Here is a 24178-nt window from a genome sequence, read left to right as displayed (position 1 = left end):
TTGTAAATAAGGTGGGAGTACAGGATACTTTCTCTGGGCTGAGGGAGATACTGTTATCCTTTTTTAAACAGATGAGTAAAACCAAACGTAGAAGCAGAAGAATCCACACTTTCAAAATTTGTACACCAAACCGATCCTTTAAAAAAAAAAAAAAGCCACCAAAGTAGAAAGGTGGGAAAGTCATTAACTAAATTGTTAATTACAATGAATAAAGTTAAAAGAATCACATGGATATTTGACCAAGACCCACTTGACATTCTATTTTTATATTGTCATTTTTATGAAACACACTACCAACATATATAGAAAAAGAACTGTTCAATAATTTGAGTATTAGATGGTTAACTTGAGTGCTCCATTTTCTCTACCACTATGTAAACTGTTCTTTTAAAGTTATAAAAAGACACACAATACTCTGCTAGTTAAGTTTTTAATTTGAAGAATGTGTAATTATCGATGTCATATTATCACACATTCTTTAGTGTTTATTAAACTGAGTCAAGTTGGTTTTTTTCAAACAGCACCTTTAATAAGATCTCAGTTGATGCCCAATGATGATTTCCTATTTTAATCTGTTAAGGCTTTAATTCCACATGATACAGTAAGAATTGTGTGTAGGTAACAGAACTTTTGCTTTGAACATTTCTGACATCAACATCCCCTACATCAGACACTCTTAGCTTGGTATCCATAGATACCTACAGAGTCAATGGGTGAACTTGGAAAATAATAATTCTCCTTTAATTTTAGTATATGCAAAATTGTGTGTATTTTTGTGTGACTTCTTCTTGAAGAGGGTCCAGACCTTAACATTCTAAAAAGGGAACAATCATCTCACATAAATCAAGAAAACCAAGTCACATTTGTTAGCAATTACTTTTAATCATAATCTAAAAAAGGTTATGGATGTGCATGTACATTTCCAATTTAACTATCACACAGCCGAATCATAGTAAGTAAAAAGTAAACAAAACCTTCCATTGATATAAACATACATGTCTATGCTTTGTATAACAAGATGTTCTTAGGAACACTGAATGTAGGTATAGTTTTAAAATTCAAAACTCATCATCTAAATAAAATTCATTTTGGTTATTAAGTAGTTTATTTACTAAAGAACTTAAAGGACTATAATAAATGCACTTTTAAAAAAGACAAAAATTTGTGTAGGAGAACTGAATCAAACAGATTTTATTCAACTTTTCAGGATGAGGAAAACAAATGATATAAAATAAGTCATAAGAAATGCTCTCGTACTATTTCAAACTACTTTCAATGTTTTACAAAATGCTCACACAGCAAATACGAAAAGCTTTAACATAGTCTTATAACTTTCGCTGCAATAAATGCAACATTAACAAACATACAAATTTCTTCTGTACCAATCTTAAAAGTAGAATTACTGAATTACTAATTTTTACAATGTTATTCATACTTACTTTTATTCATATGTTTTTAATTAGATCATTGCCAATACATACATTATTTTCCTTAACTTTATTTTTACATTAAGCTAGTATCTGTCATGCAGTCATCAAAAACCCTCCAGTAAATTACACAGGTTTGTAGTCCAATTTAGACTCTAGCTTCTTAGAATCAGCCACTTTTCTGACTGCTTTCATGAAGTCTTCCTGTACTACAAAATCATGATCAGCACGAATTGCAAACATACCTGTGGAGAATAAAACAACATGACTGCTATATATAATATGTAAATAATTTCAAAAGAGAACTAAGGCAGGTAGGCAAAAATGGGTGAAGGCAGTCAAAAGGCACAAACTTCCAATTATAAAATAAGTCCTAGAGATGCAATATACAGCATGATGACTAGATTTAATAATATTGTATTGTAGGGATCCCTGGGTGGCTCATCAGTTAAGCATCTGCCTTCAGCTCAGGTCATGATCCTAAGGTCCTGGGATATGGTCTACATTTGGTCCTGGGATTTGAGCAAGGAGCCTGCTTTTCCCTCTGCCTGCTGCTCCCCCCTGCTTGTGCCTTCTCTCTCTGACAAATAAGTAAATAAAATCATAAAAAAAAAACTGTACTGTATATTTGAAAATTGCTGGAAGTTGATCTTAAAAGTTCTTGGTACAAGAAAAAAGTATCTTCTTAACTACATGCGGTGATGGATGTTAACTAGATTTATTGTAGTGGTCATTTCACAATAAAAACAAATATCAAATAATTATGCTGTATACCTGAAATTAACATAATGCTATTTGCCCAATTATATCTCAAAAAAAAGTTTTTTAATGAAAACTAATTCTACGAAGTAAATGTGAAGAAGCCTAGATTTACTACTTCTGAGCCAGTAGCTCTACTTTGTTAAAAACAACCATCATTGTTCAATTAATTTCCTTAACTACAGCAAGCATTATTTTCCAAACCAAAAGGTAGACATCAATGAGACAACTATCTGGATATTAAAAATCTAGCTCACACAGTTCCTGTATCCAGTGACATTCTCAAAAACCAAAAGTAAAACTATCAACAAGGGGCACCTGGGTGGCTCAGTGGGTTAAGCCTCTGCCTCCGGCTCAGGTCATGATCCCAGGGTTCTGGGATCGAGCCCTGCATCCGACTCTCTGCTCAGCAGGGAGTCTGCTTCTCCCTCTCTCTCTGCCTGCTTGTGATCTCTCTCTGTCAAATAAATAAATAAAATCTTAAAAAAAAAAAAAAACTATCAACAAAACACATTTTTAAGCTGTAGCTTCTTAACAGGCAACAACTGCCTGGAAGGAGGGAAAACAAGTATGGTTTGGAAAAACACAAAACACCTCCAGTAATTCTGATGGTCTTTCCTTATTAATAATCAAAAGCTTAGAGAATAGAAATTATAGGAATTAAAGAAAGTCAACACTGGGTTTTGTATCAAAAACCAATGCCAATATTCACATATTAAAATTTACCTTATTTATGTACAAACTGATATTCTTATATGACTAATGTACAAACTGATATTTTTATATGACTTTGATATTCAAGTATCACAAACTTGGAAAATTCAAGTTATTGACAAGTTACTTGTCAAATACTACTTGACAAAGGACTGAAAGGGGTGTGTGTGTGTGTGTGTGTGTGTGTGTGTGTGTGTGTTGAAACATTAGGTGTATCAAGGACATGGGCTCAAGATTTTGTGACAATCCTAATTTCATGATAAGCTAAAGCCAGTAAGTTTTCATTATCTGCTAATTAAATGAATCCTACTAATATTTTCACTACTACTTTCATTGAAGATCTGCTTATACTGACTTTCACTTACCATCAGTGGAATAGAAAATTTCAAAGGTTACTTTCTGTCTTTCCTCTTAAGATTTCTATATAGTCTTTGAAATAGTCACTCTATGTTGTACTCAGAAATCAGGTAAATGGAAATTTCTAGTCTTTTAATACTGAAGTTACAAAACCTGTTTTGAAGGCCACAACTAAAGTAGGAAAGTTATTTTTCCAAACTTTGTGCATATGACAATTTCCAAATCATTGTTTAATGAATGACTGAATCTGAGATACATTCTAATCCAAAAAGGACAATAATGTCAGGATTTGAATTGAAAAGACAACTATGAATCAAGTTTACTTTCAATTACAGAAAGATATGTCAGCAAAAAAGGCCTGAAGTCTAATAAAGTCTAATAAAAAGAAAACCAAAGAATTTCAGTGTCTACAAATATGAACGTCCCAGGCCATTCAGAAAGCTAAAATTATAGGGGCACCTGGGTGGCTCAGTGGGTTAAAGCCTCTGCTTTCGGCTCAGGTCATGATCCCAAGGTCCTGGGATCGAGCCCGCATCAGGCTCTCTGCTCGGCAGGGAGCCTGCTTCCCTTCCTCTCTCTGCCTGCCTGTCTGTCTACTTGTGATCTCTGTCAAATAAATAAATAAAATCTTCAAAAAAAAAAAAAAAAAAAAAAGAAAGCTAAAATTATAATCCACACAGAAGTTATAGCTCTTTACTGGAAATACCACATTCTTTTATTTATATATATATAATATACTTATTATATATACTTATTATATATATATAATTATATATATATATTTGGTGTTTTTTTTTTAAGTGTAAGCTCAACACGCAACATGGGACTTGAACTCACAACTTAGAGACAGAGTTGCATGCTCTACTTACTGAGCCAGCCAGGCACCCCATAAAAATAACTTTTTAAAAAATATGTGAGATAGAAGCTTCTAGTTATAAATAAGTACCAGGGATGTAATGTACAACATGTCTATTGCTAATATTGCTATATGATATATAGGAAAAAGAGTAAATCTTAAGAGTTCTTATTATAAAGAGAAACTATTTTTCCTTTTTTCTAATTGTATCTCTATGAGAAGATAAATGTTAGCTGAGCTCTTGTGGTAATCATTACACAATATATATAAATCAAAGCATCATGCTGTACACAGACTTATGTGGTCATATATGTTAATTACTTCTCAATAAAACTGAAAAAAGGGGCGTCTGGCTCAGATGGTTAAGCAGCTGCCTTAGGCTCAGGTTACATCTTCAGGTCCTGGGAATCAAGCCCCATGCTGGGCTCCCAGCTCAGCAGGGAGTGGGCTTTTTTCTCCATCTGCCTTTGCTTCCTCCCCTTCCTTGTGCTCTCTGTCTCTCTCCCTCTCACTCTCTAAAATGAATGAAATCTTTAAAAAAATATTAAAAATAAATAAAACTGAAAAAAAAGTTAAAAAAGCAAGTATCATAATTTAATGGTATCAACCTTTAGGATTATGACATTGCTTCTGTTTGGATTCCAATTTTACCAAAACAGTACTCTAATAATAATTTCGTCCAGTATAGATTTTTTTTTTTTAAGATTTTATTTATTTATTTGACAGAGAGAGATCACAAGTAGGCAGAGAGGCAGGCGGGGGGGGGGGGGGGGGGGGCCTCCCTGCTGAGCAGAGAGCCCGATGCGGGGCTAGATCCCAGGGATCATGACCTGAGCCGAAGGCAGAAGCTTTAACCCACTGAGCCACCCAGGCGCCCCGGTCCAGTATAGATTTTGGAAAGAGAATGTCCTAAGTTATTCCAAGTAGTTAAAGCCACATGCAAGTTTACCACACAACATTTTCTGTATACTAGTATTTGTTCAAAGATTTTATTTATTTATTTGACAGAGATCACAAGTAGGCAGAGAGGCAGGCAGAGAGAGAGGAGGAAGCAGGCTCCCCGCTGAGCAGAGAGCCCGACGAGGCGCTCCATCCCAGGACCCTGGGATCATGACCTGAGCTGAAGGCAAGAGGCTTTAACCCACTGAGCCACCCAGGTGCCCCTATACTAGTCTTTGTGATCCTGATTTACTCTGATGTGTATGGAGGGAATTCCTAGACCTGCAGATTTTTGATCCAGATACTCAGTCACAGTATAACCATGAAGATACTCTTATGGAGAAGCCATGTCTGAACAACACCTTTAAATACTAATCTATTAGAGGGGAGGAGGCGTGAGAGGATGGGTGAACCTGGTGGTGGGTATTAAGGAGGGCACATATTACATGGAGCACTGTGTGTGGTGCATAAACAATGAATCTTGGAACACTGAAAAAAATAAAATAAAATCAGTGTGTGATTAAAATAAACACTAATTTATAAGAAATGTTAAAATAAGGCTACAGGTGATATAAAAACAAGAGGAAATCACATCTGTATACTTAAAAACTATTCACCCACAACGTATGACAGTAACTACAAAAATTACTGCAAAAATTAATTTTTTTTTTTAAGATTTTATTTATTTGACAGAGAAAGATCACAAGTAGACAGAGAGGCAGGCAGAGAGAGAGGGGAAAGCAGGCTCCCTGCCGAGCAGAGAGCCCGATGCACGACTCGATCCCAGGACCCTGAGATCATGACCTGAGCCGTAGGCAGCGGCTTAACCCACTGAGCCACCCAGGTGCCCTGCAAAAATTAATTTTTAAATATTACTATAATAAATTCACAACCTTGAGATCAGGACCTGAGCTGAGATCAAGAGTCACTTACTTAACCAAATGAGCCACGCAGGCACCTCTAATTTTTTTAATTTTAAGATTCTGTGTGGAAGACAAAGACTAAAGGAATCTATGGTTTTAAAGCCACCTGGTACCAGAACTAAAATAAAAACAGAATCACACAATCCACAGAGAAAATACATTAAAAAACAGTAACATCTGAGGTGCCTGGGTAGCTTAGTGGGTTAAATGTCTGTCTTCAGCTCACGTCATGATCCCAGGGTCTTGGGATCAAACCCCAGGTCAGTCTCCTTTCTCAGCCTGCCCCTCCCTCTGCCCTTCCCCTGCCTGTTCTCTCTCTCTCTCTCTCTCTCTCTCAAATAAGTAAATAAAATCTTTAAAAAAATTACATTTTATACAAGTTGCATGATCAGAAAATTCATAAATCAATCTTGCAAAGCTTATTATTAACGGACTAGTATGAGAAAATATGTTATCCATTTTGCAGATTACTTCTCGTGCTGGCCCAGTCTGATTTCAGCCAGAGGTGTGGCAGTGTTCTGTACAGTCCCAGACTTACTTCAGGGGGCCAGCATGCTATCATATGCAGGTCTTTCCACATTCTGTCCTAAGGCATCCGTAAGTATAAAGGAGTTAACATCCCCAAGGGCAAATTCTCATGGGGGATGAGAGCTGGTAAATAAATGCTCCAGTCTCCAAACTTTAGCCAAGTAATCCTGGAAGGCATTCAGTATGTTTCTCTGAAGTCTCATCAAATCAAATCCCCCTGTCCACAGCAACTACCTCAGTAGCGCACCCTTTGCAACTCACTTGCCTGTTCTCTCCTGCTTCTTGGAATCAATTCTCAAAAATCCAAGCACCCATACCCTTGCAAAGCCCAGGCTCTGCTACTGAATAAACCCAAACACATTTTTAGCAAATTAAACAAATCAAAATCACTGCACTTTAAACTCATACCTGCTTCAGTACAAACATTTCTCAGGTCTGCTCCATTAAAGCCATCTGAAAGCTTCACAATTGCTTCATAATCTGTTTAAGAAAAAATACTGGAAATTAGAAATAAATTAAATAAATAAATAAATAAATTAGACCTTTTCTTGATTTATGCCCATATGGAAAACTTAACTGCAGAGCTTGCTCTGAATTTGATCAGCTAGGCATTTATCTGTTAACATTCCTCCATAATATTCAGCAAGCTCTCCACAATGTTAACAATCAAAACTATACTTTTGTTAAGCCAGTACTAAACAGAAATACTCACTTCTGAAACTTTAAAACCAAGAAATACCATCAATATCTGAAAAGCATCTTAACCTGTTTCTATGCATTGAAACAGTTATGGATACGTGAACTTGAGTTATCTGTGAAGCCATGACTCATAAAAACTGTAACCAAGGGGCGCCTGGGTGGCTCAGTGGGTTAAGCCTCTGCCTTTGGCTCAGGTCGTGATCTCAGGGTCCTGGGATCAAGCCCTGCATCGGGCTCTCTGCTCTGTGGGGAGCCTGCTTCCCTCTCTCTCTGCCTGCCTCTCTCCTTGTGATCTGTCAAATAAACAAATATTTAAAAAAAAAACCAAAAAAACTGTAACCAAATCTTTGATTTGAATAAACCTAGAATATTCAGAACCAGCTATTAACCACAATGAAATTTAGTGCATTAATATAAAATACACCAAAACTGATCATCAGAAATATTTTTCATCATATTTTTAATCATATATTTTAAACAACTATTTTTCCTAATTTAATTTTATTTTTTTAGTGTTTCAAGATTCATTGTTTATGTAAGCAACTATTTTAAATGGCTAGCTTTTCTGGTTCCTATGCAAGCTCCAAGTGGTGAGGTACCAGATCTATGGTAACAGTAAGGGTTGTACGACTTCTTTATCCACATGACAGACTTGAAATAAAGAGCTATTGGTTTGGAATAGCGGTTATGGACTTGATATAGAATAAGGAGAGAAATAAGAGACAGCATGGGCTACTACAGTGTAATTCTGAGACACTTTTGTCAAGCCATCTATAGTATGTCGATCTGTATTTGAAATTTGACAGACACTCATTAATTAATTTTCATTCAAGTTCATGTAAGCATCCTGACAGCAGGGATTCCCAAAGTTAGCACAGTATTTGGTATCTAGCAAGAACTCAGTATTGGAAAAAATCTACAAATTGGCATCCCTAGCTTAGCCTAGTCTTTCCAGCTCAAAACTATTTTCATATAAGCAATGAGGAAATTAGTAAGAGGCAATAACCAACAATTTTAATCATTTTTGGACCATTAGCTTCTAAGGGTTTATAAAGCTGCCTGGCAATTATACTTGAACAGTATAATGACCCCTAGTCAAGGAGTCAGCAAATTTTCTGTAAAGGGCTGAACAGTAAATATTTTAGGCAGGCCATGTGGTCTCTGTCAAAACTATTAATTTCTGCTATTGTAGTGGGAAACCAGTCACAGACAATATATAAACAAATTGCAGTGGCTGTTAAAATAAAACATTACTTACAAAAAGAGAAAGCAGATAGAATTTGGCCCACAGCAATGGTTTGCTGACCTCTATCCTAGACTGTACTCTCTCACTTCTGGAGATAACGATTTTATCATTTCTCCCCTGTCCTCAAATCTCTAACAATAATTCCCCATCTTCACTCTGAACTTGCTTCCTACTTCACTGAGAAAATAAACGTATTCAAAAAAAATTCTACAAGCTTTTGCCATATATGAGATACTGTCATCATTAGCAACTATTCTGCCTTTCCTCCTATTCTCATAAATGCAAAGTCCATGCTCATATACAGGGCCAACCTTTCTTCAAGGAAAGTGCATCACCAATTTCTCTCTCTCCTAGATCACTCACATTAGCATTAAAAAAATGTTGTAAATTCTCCCACCTTAAAGAAAGCTCCTCCAAATCTTTATCTCCATTTCCACTATAGCTAGCTTTTTCTCTTTTCCCTTTGTTGCAAACTCCTTGAAAAAAATGTCTGAACTCAAAGCCTCTCCCTACAATCTCCTTGAAACCCATCTGAGGTAGGCTCTTACTCTTACTGCTACAATGAAAATGCTTTGATAAGGTTACCAATAATCTCCACATAGCAAATTCAAAGGTCCATTCTCAGAAGTCTTTTTATCTGACCCACTGTCAGCATCTAACAGGGAATTACCCCCTCCTTGTAATAATTCCTTCATTTACCTTCTAGGACATCACCAGTTCCTGGTTTAATTCCTCACTGTGTGACTATACCTTCTCAGTCTCCTCTGATAGTTCATCTCAACTTCTTAATATTGGAATTATCCCAGCTCATTTGTTGAACCTCTTCTCTATCCATATTTACTTCTTCAGAAATCTCATCTAATCTCAAGCCTTTATTTTTTTTTAACAATTTTATTTATTTGACAGAGAGAGCATGCACACAAGCAGGAAAAACAGCCAGCAGAGGAAGGAGAAGCAGGCTCCCCACTGAGCAGGGAGCCTGAGGCGGCACTCCATCCCAGGACCATGGAATCAAGACCTGAGCTGAAGGCAGCCACTTAACCAGCTGAGCCACCCAGGCAACCCTAATCTTAAGACTTTAAAAAAAATGTTATGCTATTATTATCCATAATTACATCACCAGCATAGACCCCCCCCAATAAACTATTGATGCATATAGAATTACTAATCAACATCTTTATTTGGTATTGAATTGACATCTTAGTTTTAATACATTCAGAATCAAACTCCTTATTCTTCCTTTTAAACCAAATCTTTCCAGTCTTCCCCTATTGTAATGGATGACAACCCCATCTTTCCAGTAGCATGAGTCAAAAATCTAAGTCTTACGTGGTTCTTCGCTTTAGCTCACACCCCACATCTGATTCATTAGCAAGCCCTGTCACCTCTATTTTCAAAATATGTCCAGAATCTCATTATTTTAAGACTCCGGTACCACTTTGGACCACACCCCATCTTATGTCTGGATTATTAAAATATCCTCCTAACTAATCCTCTTGTTTCTATCCTTGCCCCTCTAGATGCAACCAGAATGATCTTATTTAACATCAGTTTCAAAATATTTATAGATGAAACAATACAATGCCTGGGATTTGCTTTTTAGAAATCCAGAAGAAAGATAAGAGGTAAAAGAGATTATAGATGAAACAAGATTGGCCAAGAGTTAATAATTATTAAAGCTGGGTAGGGGATGAATAACCTAGGGTTAGAAGTTTGTTATACTCTTATCTCCATTTGTATGCATTTCTAATTTTCAACACTACAAAGTTAAAAATAACAAAAGGTAAGACTTTATCATTCCTCTGCTCACAATCCTTCAATGACAAAATAAAATAAAGTAAAATAAAAGCAGAAGTTTCTACATAATGACCTCAATATGGCTATATATAATCTGATTCCCATCACTTCTATGATTTCTCTTGCTACCACTGTCCCATTTACTCTGCCATAGGCACCTTGGAATCTTTGCTACTCCTGGAATATTCCAGCTATACACCTACTTCAAGGTCTTTCTCTTGCTGTTCCCTCTGTATCATTTTCCCCCAATTTATCTACACCTGGTTCCTTGACCTTTTCAGGTCATTGCTTAAAAATCATCTTCTTGGTAAGTCTTCCTTCTGCTCCCCGTGCCTCACCTCCATTTTAAAATGTATCCATCCATTCATTCTGGCTCCTGGCATTATCTATTTCTCTTTTCTTGCTTTATTTTTCTCTATAGCACATATCACCATCTAATATACTAAACATTTTACTGACCTTGTCTGTCTTTTCTGACAAGAATGAAAGTTCTATAAGGCAGGCATTTGTCTGTTTTGTTCATTGCTATATCCCCAGCACTTGAAACAATTCCTAACATACAAAAGATGCTCAATAAATATTAGCTGAATTTAAGATCTCCATGTTTGCTGAATTTGAAATCAGATTTGGTAGACTATCAGTGATATCTATTAGCATTCTGCTTCTTCTTTTTTTTTTTTTTAAGATTTTATTTATTTATTTGACAGAGAGAGGTCACAAGTAGGCAGAGAGGCAGGCAGAGAGAGAGGAGGAAGCAGGCTCCCTGCAGAGCAGAGAGCCCGATGCGGGGCTCGATCCCAGGACCCTGAGATCATGACCTGAGCCGAAGGCAGCGGCTTAATCCACTGAGCCACCCAGGCGCCCCAGCATTCTGCTTCTTTTACGAAATGTAAATATACATAAAATGGTTATTTCCTTACCTATTTCACCATGCTTTGTAATGGGACCTGCATGGATTTTCAATATGTCTAGTCTTGCTTGTTCATTTGGTAAGTCAATATCTGAAAATAAAAAATTGTAAGAAATTCTTTTGCAGTCAGGTTTTGGTTTTGTTTTGTTTTGTTTTTTTTAAAGATTTTATTTATTTGACAGACAGAGATCACAAGTAGACAGAGAGGCAGGTAGAGAGAGAGGAGGAGGCAGGCTCCCCACTGAGCAGAGAGACCGATGCGGGGCTCGGCCCCAGAACCCTGGTATCATGACCTGAGCCGAAGGCAGAGGCTTTAACCCACTGAGCCACTCAGGCGTCCAGGTTTTTTGTTTTTTTTAACAAAGTAGGGGATGAGGAAGAGATATGGAAAGAGAAGTGGACACAGACTAAGAGAACACACAGCAGGTGAAGAACTTTAACTCACGTATTTTTCTGTCTAATCTTCCAGGACGAAGCAAAGCAGGATCCAGTGTATCTGGTCTGTTTGTAGCCATGATCATTTTAACTCTATGTAGAGTATCAAATCCATCCATTTGATTCAGTAACTAATATATTTATAAATAAAAATCATTGACAGATTTTTACAAAACATCCCATTAAAAAACAGAGAGTACACAACTTCTATATTTCTAATACTATGAAATACATTGTCTGCAGAGAGCATGCCATCTCCAGAATGACCATTTGATAGACTATCTCTTCCTTCTCTAATACAAAGGTAGAGGTTTTCCAGCCTTGGAAGTTCCAAGATACATTACTGAACTATGTACCTTGTTACAGATATCAAAAAGTTTTAGTAAATTGGAAGGTTTCCATCTAGTCAAGTATTATAAAATTGAACTATTTGGATCTGATTTCCAATGTTTAAAATTTTTTTTCATAGCTACTTTTTAAAACATTACTAATAAAATCTAATATATAGAGTACTATGGTATGCCAAACATAAAATTTACATTCAGAAAAACAGATACAATGACATTTCCACAAATCTGATAATAAATCTATTACATATCTTTTCAAATAATTCCACTACACATAAATACTGAGACACTAAGCATATTTCCTTCAATTACTAAAGTTTTCTTTAATAAATATTTAAAAACCTAATTGCATTCAATAAAATCTTTAAAACATACCTAGCTTAACAATATGTCTATCTCTTTTCCAAAATATCTGAGAGCTGACAACATATTAGTTATGTGTATAAAACTATCATCAGTGTGGGCTTCCTGGGTGGCTCAGCTGGTTAAGCATGGGCCTTCGGCTCAGGTCATGATCCCAGGGTCCTGGGATCAAGTCCTGCACTGGACTCCTTGCTCACTGGGGAGCCTGCTTCTCTGCCTGCTGTTCCCCCTGCTTGTACTCCATTTCCCTCTCTTTCTCTGACAAATAATCAATAAAATCTTTAAAAACAAAAACAACACAACAACAAAACTAGCATCTGTGCTGTTGCAAATACCTCAATTTAAGGTTTCTAGGAGTATAGAATTTGAAAATGCTGTATATACTCTCAGCAGATCATTATATTTTATGAAAAGTCCTTTTCAACTACCCCTACTGAGATGGAATTTGACACTATTACTTATGCTACCTAGCTTTGTAGAAGCTGAAAAATACGTTTGGGATCTTGCCATCACTTTCACAGAACCTGGAGTGGGGAAATGCTTTATGTACATTCTAATATTACAACATCCATCTTCTTCAATTATCAAAACTAATTTAGGGGCGCCTGGGTGGCTCAGTGGATGAAGCCGCTGCCTTCGGCTCAGGTCATGATCTCGGGGTCCTGGGATCGAGCCCCGCATCGGGCTCTCTGCTCTGCAGGGAGACTGCTTCCTCCTCTCACTCTGCCTGCCTCTCTGCCTACTTGTGATCTCTCTCTCTGTCAAATAAATAAAATAAAATCTTTAAAAAAAAAAAAAAAAAACCAAAAAAAAAAAACTAATTTAGTTTCTTCTTATTCTCAGGAAAAGTGTTAGCGATTTTTAGAGCAGCCTCATTCACAATTATATCTCACTTACTGCCACAAGTTTTAGTATGTCGATTACTTATAAAATGTCTTAATGAAACAAGTGTAAGACCACGTTCACAGAATGTGAACATCAGAAGAATATACAATTTAAATACCTGAATGGCTGGTGTGCTCAAAATACATGGAGTAGTATACCTATATATCATATAGAATTTTGTAATTATTCCTATTCTTTCCAACAGACATTTTCTTACTAGAGATTGTGGTACAGAAATGTGTTTATTCCTGACAATATTTTCAAATTTTATACTTAAACGTGTTCTTTTTTTTTTTTTTTTTTTTTTAAAAGACTTATTCATTTATTTGAGAGAAAGCATGTGAGCACAGGGAAGGGCAGAGGGAAAGAATCTCAAGCAGACTCCCCGCTGAGCAGAGCCCAACTTATGCCTTGATCCCATAATCCTGAGATCATGACCCGAGCTGAAATCAAGAGTCAGATGCTCACCCAACTGAGCCACCCAGCAACCCTTAAGTGTGTTCTTCATTTAAACTACTGTCCACATTTTGACCTTCAACTATCCAGTGTTTTCATTTAATACACAGTGGCTTCTTTTTAAACCCCCTTTACCAAATATTACCTCCATCAAAGTTCTCTGAATCTCTCTATCAGCTGAAGTACCCTCAGAAAACCGACGACCACCTAAAATAATGATATGGAAACTCAAGTGCGTTACTCTTTTCCTCTACAACCATCATTTAAGATACAGAATAATAGTACCTGGAGTTAAAAACATTAAGATAAAAATTAAATAGTAAGAATAATACTGATGAAGTTAGAGTTGATTTTGATATGACGTTTCTCATTTTGTCAATGTCAAATTGAAACTGGTTAAACTTTCTTAAGAATTTTTTTTAAAGTAACATTCAATTCATTTTGCTATTTCACACAATTTGCAGTTAGAGATGAAGGGGGGTTCCTTTAGATTTTTAAGATATTTCTTAACACTTTCAGAAAAAGTTCAAAATAAACTTTAAAAGGTGTTATTCTTACCAATGGCATCTATTTCATCCATAAAAATAATGCATGGTTGATGATCCCTGGCATAATTAAACATTTCTCTGATCAAACGAGCACTTTCACCAATGTACTTGTCTACAATAGAACTAGATACAACCTGATTAAAGGAAAAACATTAAGGTAAACATAAGACAATTCAAATAAAATTTAATTTCAACAGCTACGAAAAGAATCTTCCCTTTACCTTTAAGAAATTGCAGTCCAGCTGGCTAGCAACGGCTCGTGCCAAGAGGGTTTTTCCTGTGCCTAATATGACAAAAGAAGTCCTAATTAGATGGAAAGCAAAACAAATTTTCAAAAGCCTTTTATGTTATCCTCCAGACAGTAAATTTTGTAAAATGAAAGCTAAATCCTAAAGAGAATTTCCATTTAAAATTCTTTTTTTCCCACTTAAAATTCTAAAGCATTTCAACTTTCAATATTAAAAGTTTAAATTTTATTCAAAATATCCCTTGTAATTCTAAACATGCTGAATACGTATCTTCAAAAATATATCGACCCCAATTTACAGACACTACAGGAGTCTGTTACATTATAATACACTGGTCTCTCCTGTGTAATGAATGCATCTTTTAACCTATGCATGATATTACAACATCAACTATTGGTTATTTGGAAAACTGGTTCAGTGAGTTATGAAAATCTTGCAGATGTTGGCATTTTTCATTATATAATATTCAAAAGCCACATTTATTAATATCATCAATCTCATCTTTTTTTTTTTTTTTAAGATTTTATTTGACAGACAGAGATCACAAGTAGGCAGAGAGGCAGGCAGAGAGAGGGGGGAGGAAGCTGGCTTCCTGCTTAGCCAGCTTACCCAGATCCTGGGGCTCGGATCCCAGGACCCTGGGATCACGACCTGAGCCGAAAGCAGAGGCTTTAATTCACTGAGCCATCCAGGCGCCCCTCATCTCATCTTTAAAGTATTAACATCAGAAAGTTCTCAGATGGGGGTGCCTGGCTCAGTTGATTAAGGTCCAACTCTTGATTTCAGCTCAGGTCATGATCTAAGGGTTGTGAGCTGGAGCCCAGCATCAGGTTCCCTGCTGAGTATGGAGCCTGCTTAAGATTCTTTCTCCCTCCCTTCTGCCCTTCCTCCCACTCACTACACATGACCACTTTCTCTCTAAAAAAATTTTTTAAAGCTGTCAGATTTAAGTTTTGAAAACCTAATTTTCACTTGAAAGCTCAAATTTTATCACTGGTGTCAGTCTTTAACATAACAGGCTAACTACATTCATTTTTGAAAAAATGTTTGCCAGATTAGCAATAATCAATCTGAATAATCAAAAACCGGTCTGACAATGACAGAATGTCTATAAATTATGTTTTCAAGTAAAAATAATATCCTATGAAAAGCAGCTAATTTCAGCTGACAACTCAAGGCACAAGTGCTTCTCCTAGAGATAACTATCCTATTCAGGATGCAAGAGAAGTACTTTACATTATTTCCCATCTCATCACATAGAATATAAAACGTTATTCAAAAATCAGGACTTAATGGGCGCCTGGGTGGCTCAGTGGGTTAAACCATCTGCCTTCGGCTCGGGTCATGATCCCAGGGTCCTGGGATCGAGCCCCGTGTTGGGCTCTCTGCTCTGCGGGGAGCCTGCTTCCCTTCCTCTCTCTCTGCCTGCCTCTCTGCACACTTGTGATCTCTGTCTGTCAAATAAATTTTAAAAAATTTTTTAAAAAATCAGGACTTAATAAAAATAATTTTTACAGCTTCATCAAGAACATCTAAAAGTGAAACTCACATTTTTTTTTAAATACTGCAAGTATGAACAGTCAGTAACATGATGACTACTTGTACCATTTCATGCCACTGATTTTTTTTTTTTTTTAAGATTTTTTTATTTATTAATTTTGACAGAGAGAGATCACAAGTAGGCAGAGAGGCAGGCAGAGAGAGTGAGAGGGAAGCAGGCTCCCTTCAGTGCAGAGAGCCCGACATGGGACTCGATCCCAGGACCCTGAGATCATGACCTGAGCCAAAGGCAGCGGCTTAAACCACTGAGCCACCCAGGTGCCCTCATGCCACTGATTTAACAGACTCATGCTATGGCATGAGAAATTAGTTTTAACCACACTGCTTTTGCACCATCAGCACAGAAGTCAACAGAGTGAATATGGTAACTAACGTCCTAAGTATTATCAAAGTAAGGTCTGACCTTGCAGACTCCCTGAAAGTGTCTCAGGAACAGCCAGAGGTCTGTGAACCACACAGTACCAATGCACCAGAATCATACAGCATGTTAAGATGCATATCCTATGAAGCAAAGAGGACTAAGCATACCTGGGAGAATAGCAGACAGACATCACTTATTCCTTTCTTACTCTGAAGAGAGTGGAGGCTGGAATAGCCCACATTAAATTTTCACCTTACTTTTTCATTCCTTCATTCATTCATTTATTAGTAGGTCAGACGTAATTCAACACTAACCTGGTGGTCCATATAACAAACAGCCTTTTGGAGGTATTATTCCTACACGCTGGAATAATTCTGGGTTTGTAAGAGGCAATTCTATCACCTAGAAAAGAAGTTCACTGTTTCTTAAAATGTCCGTAAAGATTTTGATAAACTTTAAAATACTTTAAGTGTAATATCAGCATAGTTAGATATACACGTTGTAATTCATAATAGATCTAGAATTCCATGCTACATAAAGCCATTAATATTAGAGGTTATTCTTCAGGTAGACTTTAATTAGGTAAAAACTAATTTACAAGTCTGTAGCTATTTTAACTAACTATATACTTGAATGAAGTGATGGTTACACAAGCATATAATTTGTCAAGACATAGGTGAATTGTACATTTATTATCTGTGCATTTTACTAAATTTAAATTATGTCTCAATGAAAAAAATCACACTACCAAAAACAAAAGAAAAAAAGAAAAAACAAAAATGGTCTATATTATTTTGCATTTGGGACAACACAAAATAATTATAAAATGGGGGAACTGAGTAAGTTAGAACTGCCACTAGGAGAAAAGGCATATAAATTTTCATATTGTCATTTTGTTGGAGCAGCCTTGAAAGAATCCTATTTCAGGGCACCTGGTTGGCTCAGCTGGTACAGCAGGTGACGCTTAATCTTGGAGTTGTGAGTTCAAGCCCACAGAAGATTAGGAAAGAAAAATAAACTTAAAAAACAAAAGAACCATATATTCTGCTCTCAATCTCCTACTAAGATTGATTCAAGCAAAGAAAGCTGGAGAACAGAAAAATTGAGGGTTTGACTACCCAAATTTAACTCTTTATAGTACCAGTAACTGAGAAATAAGCTTCTATTGAATAGTTGTGTCATTAAAATAAAATAAAAAGTATAAGGTGTGATTAAAACAAACAAAAGTATAAGAAATCAATATTCTTAGTGTCTGCAGATAGAAAGGAGTATTGCATGTGCATGTTTTGTGGTTGTGCAGGGGTGTGTGTGTATGTGAGACAGAGAGACAGAGACTTTCTGCTCCTACGGCTGATGTAGCAAATCACTGTAGACAATATCTCAGTTTCATGAAGCACTCGTTCTTCCTGGGCTGCCCTTTCATTAACTACAAAGTAAGAACAGACTTTTATTTGTAATGATGCTAGTGCTTCCTTAACTATGGTCAAAAACAATTTGGGGGTCTTGGGTGGCTCAGTGGGTTGGGCCTCTGCCTTCGGCTTGAGTCATGATCTCAGGGTCCTGGGATCCAGCCCCGCATCAAGCTCTCTGCTCAGCAGAGAGCCTGCTTCCCCCTCTCTCTCAGCCTGCCTCTCTGCCTACTTGTGGTCTCTGTCTGCCAAATAAATAAATAAAATCTTTAAAAAAAAAAAACAAAAAAACCACAATTTGGTTCCATAATCACCTGGAATGTTTGTTTAAATGCTAACCCCTATATCCTGACCCCCAATGTACTGCATCAAAATCATGCAGAGGGCCTAGGAATCTGTATCTTTAGTAAGAATTCCAGAAAACTTATTATGATAATGTCTGAAAATTACTGGCTTAGTGCTTAAATCAGATGATATAAGCCATTATAACTATTCTCACCCCATTCCTAAACATTTCCATCCTAAATTAGGATGAAACCAATAGGAAAATGCTTTAAATATGCTTTAAAGAGAATGCTTGGGACGTCTGGGTAGCTCAGATGGTTAACTGTCTGCCTCTGGCTCAGGTTATAATCTCCAGCTCCTGGGATGGAGCCCAGCATCAGGCTCCCTGCTCAGTGGGGAGTCTGCTTCTCCCTCTCTTTCTGCCTCTCCCCTCGGCTTGTGCTCTCTCTATTAAAAAAAAAAAAAAAAAAAAACAACCAAAAAAACCTTAAAAAAAAATTGTTAAAAAGCCATCTGTGCTATGAAGCAAGGAAAGCAAAGAAATCCTGATTTGATTCTTCACCTAAGAGTTTAAAAGGGTTAAGCTACCCTAAAGTCAATATTTTTCTTAAATGGCAACAAATATTATTTTATTTATCAAATAAAATATTTAAGGTTCAGGGGCACCTGGCTGGCTCAGTCCATGGAGCATGCGACTCTTAGTCTTGGGGTTGCAAATTTGAGCCCCACACTGGATGTGGAGATTATTTTTTAAAAAAATTTTTTTAAATCTTAAAAAATTTTAAGGTACAGGTGCCTTACTTTAAGGACGGGAAGCTAACATTAATAAGGTTATGGGGAAAACTGTATTACACATGACCCAAAAGAGCACTGGCCCCAGTAACCTATGATAACCAAAACCACAAATGGCATGGGCATTAGATTTTTATCAATTATTAGCTTTTTCTTTTTTGTCACAAAAAGAGCAGGGTTTTTCCAACATCAAATTATCTCCAAATTACCAATACCTATAATTTTCATAGCTAGGAATTCAGTGCTATTTATCTCTCAGCAAGAATATTAAATGTATAATATTTAGTAACCACTATTTAGACAAAGTAATCTTTCATTCTCTTTCTCCCTTTGGGTGTCTTAAAACCAGTACTATTTATTATTAAGTTCAGAGAACAAAGCATATACTACCAACCTCTCTTAATTCCCGAATCTGTTCTGATAGTCCTCCAATTTCAGAATAAGAAACATTCCCAGGGTCTTCATGAGACATGTTGTAGACCAATGGATCCACCTCTCTTGGCAAATATCTATAATGACAAGATATGTATTTTTCTTTTATAAGACGCGTTTTCTCTCAGCCTATAGACAGAATATAAACGACTTGCTTATGTAAGCACCTGTAGATGATTTCATAAAAATGTATTTACATTAATTAGAAATTAGTAAAAGGGAAAAAGTGGCAAGGTACTCACTGATCTCAAGAAGCACATATTTGATAGGGGGCACCTGGGTGCCTCAGTCAGTTAAGCATCTGCCTTTGGCTCAGGTCACATCTCAGAGTCCTGAGATGGAGCCCCACTTTGGGCTCAGCAGGGAGTCTGCTTCTCCCTCTCTGTGGGCCCTCACCACCCCCCCATTCTCTCTCAAATAAATAAAATCTTAGAAAAAAGAAGCATATATTTTGTTTTTTTAAATTATGTTTAATTAGTCAGCATACAGTACATTAGTTTTTGATGAACTGCTCAACAAATCATTCATTGTATATACCACCCAGTGCTCATGACCACACATATCCTCCTTAATACCCATCACTCAGTTACCCCAACCCCCGAGCCCCCAAGAAGCATGTATTTTGGCTAAAATCTTCCCTCTATGAAAATAAAAGTAAAATAAATAGAATAAGAAACCTACCTCATGATTGTTAGTGTAGTCATATCCAAAGCAACTCTTGTTCCTGGCTTCAGCTTACTTTTGTCAAGCTAATTTTAACAAAACAAAGTGTTACATAACACTTAAAAGGGGAAATATTTTAAGAAGAGCATTATATTTAGATGCCAAATAATCACTTTCATTCTCCAGAGAGAACACTAATATCAGATTATAAAACATGCCAACAGAAGGGCTTATAAAGGTAATTAATTCAAAGTCATTTCCCTTAAGAGTGCAGTCTATGCAACTCAGTGTGAAATGTAACAATCACTAATACATAAAGCGCGGTGGAAAAGGCCTTATTTTTTAAGAAAGAAATGAGTATCAGTATTTTCCTTTCAAAGGCTCACTATTTGATACAGTTTTGCTCATTATTTTGATTCAGGCACCATAATATACTGACTCTGGCAATCGGTACCAAAGTATTTATACAGAAATCTCTAAGTGATCATTTTGGGGGAAGGAAAGGGAAGCATTTTAAAGGTATGCCTTTTGTTTATTTTTCTTCTAAAGTCTTTTTTTTTTTTTATTAAATAAATTTGGCACATAACATCATGTTAAATTTAAGGTGTACAGTGTTACTTTGGTAATATGCCCTTTAGATTTACTTTAAAAACTGTAGCTCTGGGGAAGAACATGTTACTTGACTATAGAAAATAAGGGAGAAATGCACTCATTCTGTATCCCCTTAGAGGTTTTTATTAAAATGCTAAAACCAGGGTGCCTGGGTGGCTCAGTGGGTTAAGCCTCTGCCTTCAGCTCAGATCATCATCTCAGGGTCTCAGGTCATCATCTCAGGGTCCTGGAATCGAGTCCCGTGTCAGGCTCTCTGCTCAGTGGGGGCCCTGCTTCCCTCTCTCTCTCTGCCTGCCTTTCTGCCTACTTGTGATCTCTTTCTTCGTCAAATAAATAAATAAAATCCTAAAATAAAATAAAATAAAATGCTAAAACCAAAACTAAAAAAACCCCAGCAATCATCATTCATGCTTTTTGCTACATGTCAGATATTATGCTAAATACATTATATATTAGACTGAATCATATTGAACAACTTATTGGCAAATTTAGACAGGGCAACTTAACTTGGATAGAATAAGAATCTAACCAATAGATTCACCTCATACTCAGGATGTTACTTTTCTAAAATTAAGTTATTTTTGAGAGTTTAAAAAACTACTTGCCAATACAATTTCAGAATCATACAAATCACTAGTTTTCACAGGATTTTGTAAAGAACTCTAAATTTAGGATTTAGTGCCAATGAAAATGAAGTAGAAATAGGCAAAAATACTAGCTTTAATATAACAGATTAAACTTTAAAAAGTTGCTAATAAGTACTTGAAAAGAGCTACACAAAAATCAACGTAAAGCTATTTCAACATGTACATGTATAGAAAATATGTACCCTAGCTTTTCTTATCTTTTCCATTTTTCAAATACTCTCTTGCCCTCATACAATTATGAACTATCTTAGAAATACCAACTTTGGGAATCCAGAAGGCCCTGTAAAGGACACAGAACTCCTTTGTCAGGCTAGACATTTAATATTTTGATTTAGAAAATGTCTTCCCACTTATATGCTAGGCAAAATACTAGGATAAGATTTAGTCCCTGGGTTAAATTCCACTCTACAGCCATGTTGTATCAATGTTTTCAAACATGAACCCATGATATGACACACACTCAGAAAAAGCTCTTCCAATGAATCTATAAGAAAGTTCTAAGGATACTTCCTGAAGAATAGGATAGTACATGAACTGGCTTCTGAGCCTCCTAAAATTATTTAAAGCCATTTGTTGACATTTTTTATGACAGCAAAATGAAATCTGCAGTTATTTCAATTTGCCTATCCTAATCTAAACGAACTCATACAAAATCAACTTAGGCTTTGAGTAATATTTCTGAGTGTTTAAATATAAAACATAAGTAACTGACAAGGTCTAAGTCTCTTCAAAAAAGACAATAAAATAAAATGATCTGAGATATTTCCCAGTTCTAAAATCTTAGATTTCTAAATATGTAGAGCTTACTGAAACAATGTGATAAGAATACAGAAAATAGAGAATACCAGGTCAATGCCCATGGTCTGAGTTCAAGTTTTGTGTTATATCTGAACAAATCACCTTTAGGAGTTATGAGTATAATGCTTGACCTGCTTACCTCAAGAATGAAATAACATATATAAAAGCACTTTTACCAATCATAAAGCACTGTACAGAGGTAGTGTTACCTGTCGACGACAACCCACAACATATCTTGGTCCATTTGTAGCTTTAACAATGACTAGAGGAAGAAAATGAAAGGACAAATTGAAAAATAGAAAGTAAAAAATAAACATATGTATCCACACTGATGGTTTATTTCTGTCCTCCACGAAGATAATAACTGAAAGAAAACTCAGGCTGTGCAGGAATATCATCTACCTTCATTATTATCATTAAAATAATAAGAATTTCAGTGCTCGCTTCGGCAGCACATATACTAAAATAATAAGAATTTCAAAAGTTCAGGGTGGGAGGAAGGGGAATCCACTCTTTTTTTCCTTTACTAATTAACAAGTCCATCCACTTACATTTTTCCTCAGTTAGTTGCTTAAGTACTTCACCCACAATCTGGGAAATGAAAAAAAAAAAAGCATTATTTTTTGCCAATAACTAAAAAACAAATTGCCATCACTCCCTATACCCCAAACTCCATTACCTACCTGCCCAACACTTTGTAAGGCCTTCAGATCATTTTCAGATTTTTCATACTGCTTGGTAAGTTCTTTTAATTGTTCCCTTACTGAAATAATATAATTTGAACATTTTTAATTAAACAATAATCTTAGTGAGTTTAAGTCACTAAGTATCACTTTACTTAAGTTTATCTCAGTCTCTTTTACTTTACATATATTTTATATCCACTGTATGAAACCACAAAAAAAGAAATAATCCGCTTGTGGGGACATGTTTAAAAATGAAATGTTACAGAAAAAGCACCTGATTTTTATTTTCTTGATTGGCAATACTTGTTCAAGCACATTCATAACAGATATTGACACTCTCTGAGACTACAAATCCGAACGATAAAAGAGACCCTTCCTCACCTCTTCAGCTACCCGCATGTATTATTACTCTATGGCTTTCCACCCTAAATAAGGTCAACAAGAGCAGTGATCTACAGAATTAGGTGGTTCTTTCTCCATTTAATCAAACCACTCAGGCTTTTCAGTGAAGGTGCACTACGAAAAAATGTAAGCGTCCTTTTAGTTCAGGAGGTAAGAGAAACTTGTATGCCTGGTGAAGTACAACTCAAAATACGAGGAAAGACGACGAAGGTTATTATGATCCACCGATGGACTCCTCTCTCAAGCTCCGCTCTGGCTCTCCACCGCAATAAGAAGCCAGCACTTCGAGTCTCATCTTTTGCTTGAGCTTCCTTGACCCAAGTCTCCTCTCCTCTTTGGGTCCCGGGACTCACTATGCCGCCCTCTTTGCACCCCAGTCTGGCAAACATCCCTGGCCCGCTTCTTCCTTACTCCTCCTCTAGTCCTCTTCCACTTCCATCTCGGATATGGGGATGTTCTCTCTGACACCTGGACCAGACTGGGCCATTTCTACGCCCGAAGAGGCTGTGTTTCCCAAGCTCAGGGCCGGATGACAAAGCGCCTTGTCCCTGGACCGAGGCCTCCCTATCCCTGGGGCTGGTTGCCGGGCTCGGCCAAGGGCCTCTGCTTTGTTAGAGACAGAAGCATGTCCAGGCATAGGACTGTGTGGAAAGAAAGGTGCACTCACACTCCTTGAGACGGCCGTCGATCTCCTTGTGCTCCAGTAGCTTCTTGCGGTAGTCCTGAAGCGCCTTATCTCTAGGGTCCGCCATGATGAGAAGCCGTCGCTCATAGGGGATGCCGGGAATGGCCATGGCCGCCCGGGCGGGGGAAGGGGCGGGGCGAGGGAGGAAAGCCTCCCGAGGGGCGCGGATTCGTGAACGGCTCCGCCCCTTCCGGTTGGCTCCGCCTTCTGCACTCCACTCCTCCCCCTGTGCGTCTCGTTTCGTCTATGGCGCCGTGCACCGAAGGAGGCCTCCACCTACACCGCCCCCTGCAGGTCGTACTTGGTAGAGCAGAGAGGGGTTGTCCAGGTCTTCCCCGGAGAGGTCTCGATATTGTTAAACCACGCCTGTTCCGAGAAACCACGGCTGACTTTGTGATAAACTGAAATG

At 37.0% G+C, this 24178-nt stretch overlaps 1 protein-coding gene across 2 annotated transcripts; it reads right to left on the bottom strand.

Annotated features, from left to right (window-relative positions):
* Positions 1–1165: 1165 nt before the first annotated feature.
* On the bottom strand, positions 1166–23880 carry PSMC6 (proteasome 26S subunit, ATPase 6). 2 transcript variants are annotated; one of them, XM_046009146.1, is made up of 14 exons: positions 23752–23880; positions 22680–22759; positions 22548–22587; positions 22206–22258; positions 19958–20025; positions 19239–19353; positions 16673–16760; positions 14411–14472; positions 14200–14323; positions 13787–13848; positions 11601–11721; positions 11166–11246; positions 6912–6983; positions 1166–1672 (listed from the first exon to the last, which is right to left on the bottom strand). In XM_046009146.1, the coding sequence occupies exons 1-14, from the start codon at positions 23876–23878 to the stop codon at positions 1554–1556; spliced, it is 1212 nt and encodes a 403-aa protein (XP_045865102.1). In that variant the 5' UTR covers positions 23879–23880; the 3' UTR covers positions 1166–1553. The 2 variants fall into 2 exon arrangements, with proteins under 2 accessions (XP_045865102.1, XP_045865104.1); XM_046009148.1 differs by lacking the exon at positions 22680–22759.
* Between the last annotated feature and the right edge of the window lie 298 nt (positions 23881–24178).

Source organism: Meles meles, chromosome 6 (genome assembly GCF_922984935.1).
Source record: "Meles meles chromosome 6, mMelMel3.1 paternal haplotype, whole genome shotgun sequence".
In the NCBI taxonomy this organism is placed as follows: domain Eukaryota; kingdom Metazoa; phylum Chordata; class Mammalia; order Carnivora; family Mustelidae; genus Meles; species Meles meles.
Note: the sequence above shows the minus strand (reverse complement) of the source record. Positions and strands in the feature narration are given on the sequence as shown.

Bases quoted from the DNA above. Each gene is read 5' to 3' on its own strand.
- PSMC6 (XM_046009146.1), bottom strand. From the start codon at position 23,878: ATGGCCATTCCCGGCATCCCCTATGAGCGACGGCTTCTCATCATGGCG. The intron at 20,026-22,205 runs GTAACACTACCT...TGTTAAAATTAG, and splicing joins TTGTGGGTTGTCGTCGACAG to CTTGACAAAAGTAAGCTGAA. The intron at 14,473-16,672 runs GTTAGTGTTGAA...TTGTCATATTAG, and splicing joins TTTGTTATATGGACCACCAG to GCACAGGAAAAACCCTCTTG.